General features: G+C 38.4%; 1 protein-coding gene across 1 annotated transcript; it reads left to right on the top strand.

Moving 5' to 3' along the window:
* The first annotated feature begins 10989 nt into the window (after nt 1-10989).
* On the top strand, nt 10990-12504 carry LOC107150346 (C-C motif chemokine 3-like). The gene is made up of 3 exons (XM_015495324.2): nt 10990-11170; nt 11819-11933; nt 12273-12504. Exons 1-3 carry the CDS (start codon nt 11005-11007, stop codon nt 12361-12363), a joined length of 372 nt encoding a protein of 123 aa, XP_015350810.1. The 5' UTR covers nt 10990-11004; the 3' UTR covers nt 12364-12504.

The raw sequence follows: 12504 nt of genomic DNA, 5'->3' as shown, positions 1-12504 counted from the left end.
GGTTAGTTATTCCCAGGCAAACACACACACACACACACACACATATATATATATATATATATATATATAAATTTTACACTTGGCAGAACATTCTTTTCTCGTATCTTCTTAAGACAGCAACAAGGACACAGTTCAAAGAGTTCATACTTTCTCACAGAACTCCTTATTTTGCTAAGCACAGCAAAACTTAACTGTTTGTATGTGTGAGCACACAGTTCCCCCTTAAATAACAATGACGGCGATTTCGCCTGTCTTAGGTTGTGAACCATACTGCAACATTCTTACCCATCATGGAGGACTTCCATTGATGGAAAATGAAAGCCTCTGTCTTAGGTTGGTATGCACAATGATTCATCTTACGGGTACGAGATAAGAGACAAGTAATCATACAACGACCAATGACACAAACAAGTATAGACATGCCAAGTATCAAAATCACACATATCATTAATTCTTTTAACCAGGAAATATTAGGAAGTCAAGATGTTAACCATGACAATATGTCTTCATTTCCTTCATATTGTCTGATATTATCAATCATTTCTTTCAAATGATGAATTTCTGTATCAATAGGAACACTGTTATCAGTCGGATTAAAGCAACACATATTTTTTACTTGAATACATTTTTTATGGTGTAACAATAGTAAATAATCTATAGCAGCTCTATTATCCAAAACTTCTTGTCATAAAACCTGCTGTTCTTCATTCAACAAGGCTAGAGCAGTAGATATTCGATTAATGTTTTTTGCCATTACACATGCCAATTTCATAGCTGTCTTATAAGCTCTACTGCCAATCCAGTGATCCCCACAAGGGAAAAGGTCAATGCATCAAACTCTGCTTTGGAAAATAAGTTTATATCATCCTTACAGTTTGATGTTAGCATAGCCATTCTTCGTAAGCGACAAGAAGGATGTTCAGGAAGCAAATCACCAATGGAGGGAAGGAAAACTGTGAGACAACTAAGACAGCAACATGTTCCATGAGTCATATTTGCTGGTATATAGTTGAATGTATAAGTTCCACAGGAAAAAAAAACAGCCTCTTGGAAGTGGCACATGTCCATAACTTAAAGGAACCGCAAAGGAATTATTACATGCAAAGGAAGGTCCCATAGATCTACATTTAGTTGCACAATTGTGAAACTCAGCGCAGGTGTCATTATCTGTTACAATAACAGTAGTGGTTATAACTTGAACTGCATTTTGGAGTAGGCGATAAGAAAGGGTGCCCCAATTAGAATAATCAGCATAAGTAATAGTTTTATCAAAATTGGAGAAAAAAGTCATATTTTTAATTTCTTCTGCTGGATGACAGACAGGTAGTAAACAGGAACCCAATACTGCTCCCAGATGGACATCTTGTTTTAGGCAGATATTATTAGTCCCTTCCAATGGAGCCAATCTCAGCCATACATTGGTATGATTGAAAGAGGCAACTTCCACAGCTCCGAAAAGGAGAAAAAAAAATTAGGGACAGCATCTATAAAATATATAACAAACCAAAGAGGTAAAAGCCTTCATGATGTAGTTTTAGAAGAGTCAAACCGTATCAAACGAGAAGAAATCCATCAAGGTCCAGGATCATTTTGCGGAAAAACACAGGCAGCTCCTTTTCCCCACATTAATACAGGATCAGGACCCATCCATGGTCCTGTTAAAACATCTTTCCATCTTACAAGTGGATGGGCTGTTTGTCCCTTAGCATACCATAAGTGATCTGTAGCTTTCAGTTTTGTAGCTGGGTCTACAGTTAAAAAATTTAAAATAAATAATACATGTGCTAAACGAGAGGGGGGACTGCCGCTACTCCCCGCTTTTGTTTTTGACAGATATGCTTTAAGAGTTTTATGAGCTCATTCTACTATACCTTGTCCTTGAGGGTTATAAGGAATACCTTTCGTGTGTTTTACATCATAAGTGTGAAGAAATCTTGCAAATGATGTACTAGTATATGCTGGTCCATTATCTGTTTTAATATGTTTAGGGAGACCCATAATAGAAAAAGCTTCCATACAGTGAGCAATTACATCTTTGACCTTTTCCCCTGAATGAGGAGAAGCATAAATGAAATGAGAGTAAGTATCTATAGACACATGAACATACGCTAATTTGCCAAAAGAAGGATAATGAGTAATATCCATTTGCCATAAATGACCCGGTAAAAGGCCTCTAGGATTAATGCCAAAATTAGGAGAGTGTATCCGTGCAGAGCAGAGGGAGCAATCATGAATAATTTGAGAAGCTGCTTCACGAGAAATTTTACAATGATGAGCTAAAGAAGAAGAATGAAGGTGAAGTTGAGAATGTAAAGTTTGGGGATCCATAGATAGAAAGGCAGACATTTTGGAGGCTAAATCAGCAGCAGCATTTTTCTCACTAAGTGGTCCTTGTAGAGTTGAATGACCTCTTATATGTTGAATAAAAAGTTTGTGAGTTCTTTTCCATAAGAGCACTTGTATTGTTTGAAATAATGAAAAGGCAGCCGAAGTGGCAGGAATCTGGGCAGCCGTTTCAAGATGTGGAATTGCATTAGCAACATATTTTCTGTCAGTATCAATATTTAAAGATACATTGGAAAATGTTTGAAGTACAACTTGTTCAGCAAATAATTCTACCAATTGAGCAGAAGTAAATGTTGTAGGTATAGTGAGTTCTAGTTTCTGATGAGGTCACATGAACATTAGCTAACACCATATGATATCACATTTAAAACATGAATTAAAGAAAGGTTGAAAATTTTTAACCATTTGTGGAAAGGTAGCAAAATACTTGGTGCTTTACAATATTAACCTTTACATAGATTAGGCTTTCATTAACTTAAAAATACATTCTAAATTGTTTTCCAATGTAAAAAGTAATATAAAACTTTTCATATCTTATTGATAACACGTAAATAAATCCCCAATATGTTTTTTATGCTTAAAATTACCATACAACCTTAGAACACCAGCTTGATATAATGCTCTTCTAAAGCTTCTACCTTACAGACTTGTATACCTGGAAGATATGAGCACATTAATAGCATCACAATTACATTGATGTTTTTATATTAACCAAGTTTAGCTTTTAAAAAAATGACAGTATAATGCTCTAAAATAACAGTTCTTATTTAACCAGTTGTTTAATTTTTATGGTTGCTTGTTCTAGAAAAAAATAAAACTTAATAAACACAATGTTATGGGTAAACTTATGTTTTAAGAGATTTTTTTGTCTTTTAACACATGACTGATTGTAAAAACTAACTTATACAGACCTTAGTAAATCAATCAGATATCTAACAAAAGTACTTATGAATGAGTAATCCCATATTAAATTTACTTTACTTATTTTATCAAAATATTAGATAAGTATATTGAACAGTGTTAGTCATTTTTTTGAAGGAAAAGTCCTAAAACCAAGGCATATTAGACATTTTATAGACATTAATATTTTATTAGTTTTTTAACACCTAGAAAAACTTGTAAGTTTAAATTTAAAGACATTTATTTTTATCTGTTTATCCAATTTGAATTGAATCATTTTAATTACCTGAATTAAAGATCTTTGGATCCATTTTTAAAATTTTTATGAGCGCTCCTTATATATGTTAATTTGTATATCATATATATGATATACGGACATATGTACATATAGACATACAACACATAACACAACTGTGCACACATAACACAATAGTAAAGGCCTTATAGCCTTTCGCAGGTAAAATCTCTATTGCAATGTTTTAAAAACTCCATAGTTGGTCAAAATAGAACTGATCAGAAAAACATTAACCTAGGTCTGTAGGATCAAAAACATGAGCTCAAAAAAAAAAAAAAATACAGAATCTAAGAAAAAGCAAGAGTCCTAGAAAAAAATGACCGGCCAGTAATTAGTAAATACCATACAATTTACTTTTTGGTTTAGTCTAGTTTGAGTTCAGGTAAAAGACACCTTTACTCCTTTTTCCTTGGGCCTCAGATCAGTCTCCTACTGAGCTCACAGGCTTCTTTCATTTGCATTTTAACAGTTCTGACTGAGGTCTGGAAGGAGCAGGGAAAACTATTATTCTGAGCAGACACCCCATGCCTAAGGCATTTTAACTATAAGTCATAATTTTCAGGTTCGGATGTTGAAAATTATGATACAAGTTTAAGACACAATTTACAAAATTTTATATCTTTACATCTTGTTTTGTCAACAGATACCATACTATGATTTACTATCCTTGTCCAAATTAATGCACTGGTACACACAGTAACATTTTTTCAGGCTACCCAATTTAAAAATTGGTGAAAAAAACTGAATGATCGGGAAGTTACTTGCCAACTTGGAAGTAGAGTTCTTTAGTTTTTCATCCTAAATATTTAAGTTCTCTGGCATGAATTATCTGAAATAATAAACTAAACAATTACCTAAACCCAACTTTTAACTGCAAGATTGTGTAATGCTTCAAAAACCCATTCAGGGGCTGGGGATGTGGCTCAAGTGGTGGCGCGCTCGCCTGGCATGCGTGCGGCCCGAGTTCGATCCTCAGCACCACATACAACAAAGATGTTGTGTCCGCCGAGAACTAAAGAATAGATATTAAAAAATTCTCTCTCTCTCTCTCTCTCTCTCTCTCTCAAAAAAAAAAAAACCCCATTCAGATTGTTACAATAAAACATCATCTTTTAGACACACATTTAGCCAAGATAATTCCCAAGAAACAATTTATAATATCAACACATTATTGCACATGTCTTAAAGGGCCAGAAACAAACAAAGACACAGGACAGACAGACAGAAAGGAGCTCCAGACTATGGCTGACAGACAGAAACCTTTAAAACAGAACAGATAAGAGAAAAATCTCCCCAAGTTTTCAACTCCCATTTAATTATGACTCCTACACCAGTGGCACCATAGATGTCCCCACAAGGGACTAGATGTTTTCACAGAGGGGCAATCAGAAATGTAAAATCAAGGGTCTCGGCGACTTTACTGCGTTTAGTGTCCCCTTTTTCTTTCTCTCTTTTTCTTTTCTTTTTTTTTTTAAGTAGACAGAGGTAGCATAATCCTCACAGTGCAGGGAAGGAAGGCGGGAGTTCCCCAAAGCAAAAAAAGGGCTTCGGCAGCTGCTGGGAGTCCCGCAGTCCCTCCTTTTACTTACAAGATTAGCTCCTCTTTTGTAGGTGGTGGATCCTCTGTTTTTAATTTAGAAGCATCATAAATGGAGGCCTCATCATCTGAGGAATCACTTTCACTCACTGAAACTACTGATTCCCTGTCCTGAACCTCCATCCAAGTTCCCCGCGTCTGCTGTAAAAATTCACGCACTTTTACATCTGGAGGTAAAAGTGCATCTTTCACCAACTTCCACAAAGAAAAAGTAGCTACAGGTAAACTGTCCAGGCCCTTTTCCCTTAAATATTTTTGCAAATCTTCTTTTGCATGTTCCCAATCAGGAACCATTAAATTCCTTGAGTGCAAAAACCAAGGAGATGCAGTTTCAATAGCAAGCATAAAAGCAGAAGCTGTTTTTCTATAAATTACAATTCCTTACTCCTTAAGCAAAGCCATAATTGCCTGTTGCATTTGACTTCTTGAGATTTCTGATCCCATGGTACCTCTCCACTTCACTTACCTTTTCCAGTAAGGGGACTCTCTGCTGCCCACCCAGGGACGACACCTGTCAGAACCCGCGGACAATCTGTAATCCCTGTTATAAGCAGAGATGCTTAAAAAAAGACACACGCACACACACACACATCCAGTAGAAAATGAGCACCGTCTTTACTTTTTTCTCTCCTTCTTTTATACAGCATTGTTTATTAAAACAAGGGAAAAGAAAAAACCTCCTTTCGGCAGCTTAATCCTTACAAGCATGGATAAACATTTTCAGGAAAACTTTGTTTATGATCACAGTGCTCCGTATTTCTTATCAATTAAGTTGTGGTTAGTTATTCCCAGCAAACACACACACAAACACACACACACACACACACACACACACACACACATATATATTATACTAGGCAGAACATTCTTTTATCTTCTTAAGACAGCAACAAGGACACAGTTCAAAGAGTTCATACTTTCTCACAGAATTCCTTGTTTTGCTAAGTACAGCAAAACTTGACTGTTTGTGTACGTGAGCACACAAGCTATTGTGAATTGTGCTGCTCTAAACATTGATGTGGGTATGTCCCTATAGTATGCTGTTTTTAAGTCCTTTGAGTATAGTCCAAGGAGAGGATTAGCTGCATCAAATGGTGGTTCCATTCCCAGATTTCCAAGGAATCTTCATACTGCTTTCCATATTGGCTGCACCAATTTGCAGTCCCACCAGCGATGTATGAGTGTACCTTTATCCCCACATCCTGGCCAACACTTATTGTTGTTTGTCTTCATAATAGCTGCCATTCTTACTGGAGTGAGATGATATCTTAGAGTAGTTTTGATTTGCATTTCTCTGATTGCTAGAGATGATGAGCATTTTTTCATACATTTGTTGAGTGATTGTATATCCTCTTCTGAGAATTGTCTGTTCAGGTCCTTGGCCCATTTGTTGATTGGGTTATTTGTTTTTTCGGTGCTTAGCTTTTTGAGTTCTTTATATACCCTAGACATTAGTGCTCTATCTGATGTGTGAAGGGTAAAAATTTGCTCCCAGGATATATGCTCCCTGTTCACCTCACAGATTGTTTCTTTTGCTGAGAAGAAACGTTTTAGTTTGATTCCATCCCATTTATTGATTCTTGGTTTTAATTCTTGCCCTATAGGAGTCTTATTAAGGAAGTTGGGGCCTAATTCCACATGATGAAGATTAGGGCCTACTTTTTCTTCTTTTAGACGCAGAGTCTCTGGTTTAATTCCTAGGTCCTTGATCCATTTTGAGTTAAGTTTTGTGCATGGTGAGAAATAGGGGTTTAATTTCATTTTGTTGTATACAGATTTCCAGTTTTCCCAGCACAATTTGTTGAAGAGGCTAACTTTTCTCCAGTGCATGTTTTTGGCACCTTTGTCTAATATAAGATAATTGTAATTTTGTGGGTTAGTCTCTGTGACCTCTATTCTGTACCATTAGTCTACAGTCTGTTTTGGTGACAATACCATGCTGTTTTTGTTTCTGTTGCTCTGTAGTATAGTTTAAGGTCTGGTATAGTGATGCCACTTGCTTCATTCTTCCTGCTAGGGATTGCTTTGGCTATTCTGGGTCTCTTACTTTTCCAGATGAATTTCATGTTTGCTTTTTCTATTTCTATGAGGAATGCCATTGGGATTTTGATCGGAATTGTATTAAATCTGTATAGTGCTTTTGGAAGTATGGTCATTTTGATAATATTAATTCTGCTTATAAATAAGAGAAAGGTAGATCTTTCCAACTTCTAAGGTCTTCTTTCATTTCTCTCTTTAGGGTTCTGTAGTTTTCATTGTATAGATCTTTCACCTCTTTCGTGGATTCCCAGATATCTTTTTTTTTTTTTGAGGTTATTGTGAATGGGGTAGTTTTCTTCATTTCCTTCTCAGAGGTTTGTCACTGATATATAGAAATGTGTTTGATTTATGTGTGTTTATTTTATATCCTGCTACTTTGCTGAATTCATTTACTAGTTCTAGAAGTTTTCTGGTGAAGTTTTTGGGTTTTCTAGGTATAGAATCATATCGTCAGCAAATAGGGCTAATTTAAGTTCTTCTTTTCCTATTCATATCCCTTTGATTTCTTTTGTCTAATTGCTCTGGCCAGTGTTTCAAAAAAATATGTTGAATAGAAGTGGTAAAAGAGGACATCCCTGTCTTGTTCCAGTTTTTAGAGGGAATGCCTTCAGTTTTTCTTTGTTTAGAATGATGTTGGCCTAAGGCTTAGCATAGATAGCCTTTATGATGTTGAGATGTTCCTGTTATCCCTAGTTTTTCTAATGTTTTGAACATAAAGGAGTGCTGTTTTTTGTCAAATGCTTTTTCTGCATCTATTGAGATGATCATATGATTCTTACCTTTAAGTCGAGTTACAGGTTTATATAGGTTACACACTGGCAGATGACAACCATTGAAGATTTTATCAGAACATATCAGTTTGGACATTCAGGAAACAGGTTATGAGAATTTGTTTGTTTGTTTTAATTAAATTTTATTTTTTATTTAATTAATTAAATGTTAAAAACAGAAAGAAAATACTTTTTGTTATAGGTTGAGATGATCAAATAGTTTCTGTTTTTAGTTTCATAACATCATGAATTATATTAATTGATTTTCTTTTTTTTTTCTTTTTTTTTTTAAATTTTTTATTGTGGGTTGTTCAAAACATTACAAATTTCTATTCTGCAATCTGTGTATGGGGTGAAGGTGGGAGTTCATAACCCACTTGAATCAAAGTGTGTAATATGATATGTCAAGGTTATGAGAATTTGAAATTTGTATTTACTGGGAAGGATGGAGGGTCCAGAGTTCAGCATTCAGCACTTATCTCTTTCCCTCCAGGATCTATTGTACTGTCACAGGGAAAAGATCTATTTGGGGAAGGATCAATGTTTTGGATTCTTCCCAGAGACTGTCATTTTAGGCTTGGGGGATATCTCCTTCCCAGGGATTTTCTTGTCACTGGGAAAGGATGTATTGGGAAAGGATCAATGTCATCAATGTGATGGCTTCCTCCTCCCTCCCTCCTGTCAGTCCACACTGTTTTGAGGGTTGTCATTTCCATATCCTTCAGTTACCATTAGGCAGAGTATTCTGTAGTGATTACTTATGATAAAGCTGTGTTAATAAGAAATTGCTAATGTTTTTGAGGCTTATTCAAATCTATGTGAGATATATATATATATCATTCATTCAATCCTACTAATGCAATAATATAGATTATGTAGTACTATTAACATCCCATTTGACAGAAAAGAAAATCTGGGCTCGAGAAGGGTAATCAACTTGTCCAAGATCACACTGCATGTAGATGGCACAACTGAGTTCCCAAACTAGACCTTCATTTAACTACATACTATGTGCTATTAAACATTGCCCAAGTGATTTCCCCAGGTGTGATCTACCTATACTCAAATCACAAGCAACAGTTGAAAAGTCACTCCCACCAGAATGCTCTGGATGGAACCTAAGAACTGATGTTTTCATCAAGTTTATCAGGAGTGCTGCATGCAGGTTATTGGCTAAGAACACTGACTTAGGTAACAGGATTCAGCACTCCTTCCGAAATGTGATGTATATCTGCATGGGGTAATAGGTGTACCATACATTATTTCTCTAAAAACCATACTCCACAAAATAAATGGCTAATGTTGGTGGGGAGTGGGTGTGGAAATCAGGCTCTATGTGGAACAGAACTCTGTTCATAGGTTTGCTATGAAAGTTAAGTTATTTAACAGGTGGATTACTTGGGTTGCAGTTATAAGTACAAGAAATATACACTGAGCTAGGGTCCTTTCTTCAGAAGAAGGGGACATTCAAAACATGTGTAAAAATCAAACATGTATTAATTTTTATGAGCCACAATTATTTCATCTTCAAAATAATCTGATTTTTTGTATCTAAAATTGTTTAGAATCCTGGCATGGTGGCACATACCTGTAATTCCAGCGTCTTAGGAAGCTGAGGCAGAAGGATCACAAGTTCAAAGCCAGACTCAGCAATGGCAAGGCACTAAGCAACTCAGTGAGACCCTGTCTCTAAATAGGGCTGGCAATGTGGCTCAGTGACAGAGTGCCCCTGAGTTCAATCCCTGGTATAAAAAAAATTGTATAGAACCGTAGCAATCAAACAGTTTGAGGTTTATTTAAACACTACTATTTAGCAAATACTAAACCACACATACTAGGGTTGGGGATGCAGCTCTGTGGTAGAGCTCTTGCCTAGCATGACTGAGGCCTTGGAGTCAATCCCCAGTACTACAAAGAAACAAACCAACAAACAAAAAAACAAACCAAAACTGCTGTTTGACCTGATTCCATTTTCAGGAATATTTTATAGAAAAACTGCCAAAGAATAGGAATATATAGACACAAGGATTTTTTTTATAGTATGTCTAGTTTAAAAAAAAAAAGGAAAACATCAGGAGGGGATTAAAGACAAAGGGAATTAAGATCCCATCACATGGATTATTCTGCTCTGAATTCTGCACACACCTCTGTCTATGCAGTGTGTCCATCCTATTCAGTGTAAAAGGTGTACCCACTTACATCTACTGTATGCATATGCACTCTACATATATGATACAGAAATATACATGTTATTTTTGTTTTTAATCCTAAAAATTCTTATATACATATATATTTATAAAGGTAAATATTCAAAAAGATGGACATCAAATAGTTAACTGCAGTTGCTAGAGGAAAATTACAAGTGATGCTGGGTCTTTTAGGTTGATGATACCTCCATATCTGGCTTGTTTCTGTAGAACTCGTTCCTAGAAACACTTTTTCTTGATTAGTGGGTATAAATATTTTTAGGATTCTGACATATTGACACCCACACCTAAAGGAACTTCATAATTCACAACTAGAGTTTGTGACAGAGTCCCCTAGTCATTCTATGACTGTTCAATAAATGGAAAAATGAAACGTGACATCACACTTTCCATTCCTCTAGCCGGGGATTCCTTAATTCAGGTCCAGGATTTGAGGGTGGGGGTGTTGCTGCCATCCACATGCCAACCCCATATGGTTACAGAGACTGAGAAAGCACTGAGTTTCAGTTCTGTAGAAAGGAACGGCACTGGAGAAGTCATCCATAAATAAGTTCTTATGAGAAGGGACCAGCTAATAGCAGCTTTGAGCAGAAACACACCCGTCTCCTCCCTCTCACAGAAAAACCATTTCCCCCAAAAAACAACAAGAGAAGGTCATGAGTCTAGAGCTGAGACCTACAGCTCAGAGATGCTATTCTTGGATATCCTCAGTTCCTGTGGTCACCAAGGACCCTAAGTTGTGTAACATCATGGCAATATTGCTATGCTTAAAAATTTCCCCATGCACCCCCAGATTCCACTTCCCCACCCACCAGGGCTGCCTATAAAGAGAAGGGCAGATGGCTTCAGATGCCAGAAGGACACAGGCAGCAGGGAGGACCCAGGCCCTTCTTGGATCTGCTCATACTTGAGACCACACTCCATCATCCACTGAACATCATGCAGGTCTCCACGGCTGCTCTTGCTGTCCTCCTCTGCACCATGGCTCTCTGCGACCAGGTCTTCTCTGCACCATGTGAGTCCACCCTATTGTGGTGGATGTCCCCACTCTCTGGCCCTGGGGAGACCACATCAATCTCTTCTTGTGGTCTCCAGAACCCAGGAGAAAAGAGAAAACTTCTTAAAGGGCTACAAAGCACCTTGAGCTTTCTCTTAAGAACTTTTCACCTTTACAAGGGATCTTAGCTCTCCTAGTCCCCAGTCCTGAGAGTCAGGGTTGGGGCAGGGCAAAACGGAGCCCTAAACCACTGAGTTTGCAAGAGGCAGAATCCAGACCTGGTTACTTCCTTCCTAGTGATGTGGTCGATTCCCCAGCTCACTCCAGGCTTCCCCAGGAGCTCTGCCCAATGGATCCTAAGATAGATGTCCCACATCTCTCTTTTTGCTGAGGTGTGACATCTTGAACCAAAGAGAATTCCATGAAGGAAGAGAGGAGAATAGGCTGCTTGGTTTTCTGAGTCACACAGACAAAGAAGAGTCAGAAATCAAGGAGAACAGAGACAGAAGGAAGACAGAGACATGAGGTTTCTAGGCAGAAATGCCCAAATGCCTTCCCGAGGACTGGTCTCCAGTCCCCACCCTGCGCAGGGCTCTTCCTCAGCCTCTGAGGATGTGGCAGCTGGTGGCCTTTCCTTCTGGACTCATTCTGTCCCTTTCTCCACAGTTGGTGCGGACACCCCGACGGCCTGCTGCTTCTCCTACGTGGCCCGGCAGATTCAACGCAAATTCATAGAGGACTATTTTGAGACCAGCAGCCAGTGCTCCCAGCCAGGTGTCATGTAAGTGCCACTTCCCCTGCCCACCCTTGAGGACAGCCCCACACGGGCAGAGACAGGCCAGGAGAGCAACCCTAGACAGGCCATGTATATAGGCTTCAGCTCTTAAATGTGACCTGACTTGGTCGGGAAGGTGGGACCCCAAACTCAGAGAGGAGGGACAAGAAGAACGAGGTGGCAGGGTACCCTGGGACACTCTTGAGTTGGTGGGAGAGACTCTCTGGAATAACAGGCAGAGCCTCTCTGAGCTGCCCAGGGCAGGGGGTGGGATGGAGGGACCACCGTGGGCCCCAGATCCCCTGTAGGATTCCTCAGTGTTTGATCCTGTGCTTCTCCCCACAGCTTCCTAACCAAGAGAGGCCGGCAGGTGTGTGCTGACCCCAATGAGAACTGGGTCCAGGAATATGTCACTGACCTGGAGCTGAATGCCTGAGTGGCCTGGAGACAGCAAGGAACCCAGTGACCTCCGTGGGCCCTGTGGGGAGCAGGGGCCTGAGTCTTGGAAGCATCCCTGTGACTCCATAGCTACCTCTCCTATGGCTGGTTGTTTCTGAACAGCCTCACTCTGAACTTA

The sequence above is a fragment of the Marmota marmota genome, unplaced genomic scaffold, assembly GCF_001458135.2.
Source record: "Marmota marmota marmota unplaced genomic scaffold, marMar, whole genome shotgun sequence".
NCBI lineage: Eukaryota > Metazoa > Chordata > Mammalia > Rodentia > Sciuridae > Marmota > Marmota marmota.
Note: the sequence above shows the minus strand (reverse complement) of the source record. Positions and strands in the feature narration are given on the sequence as shown.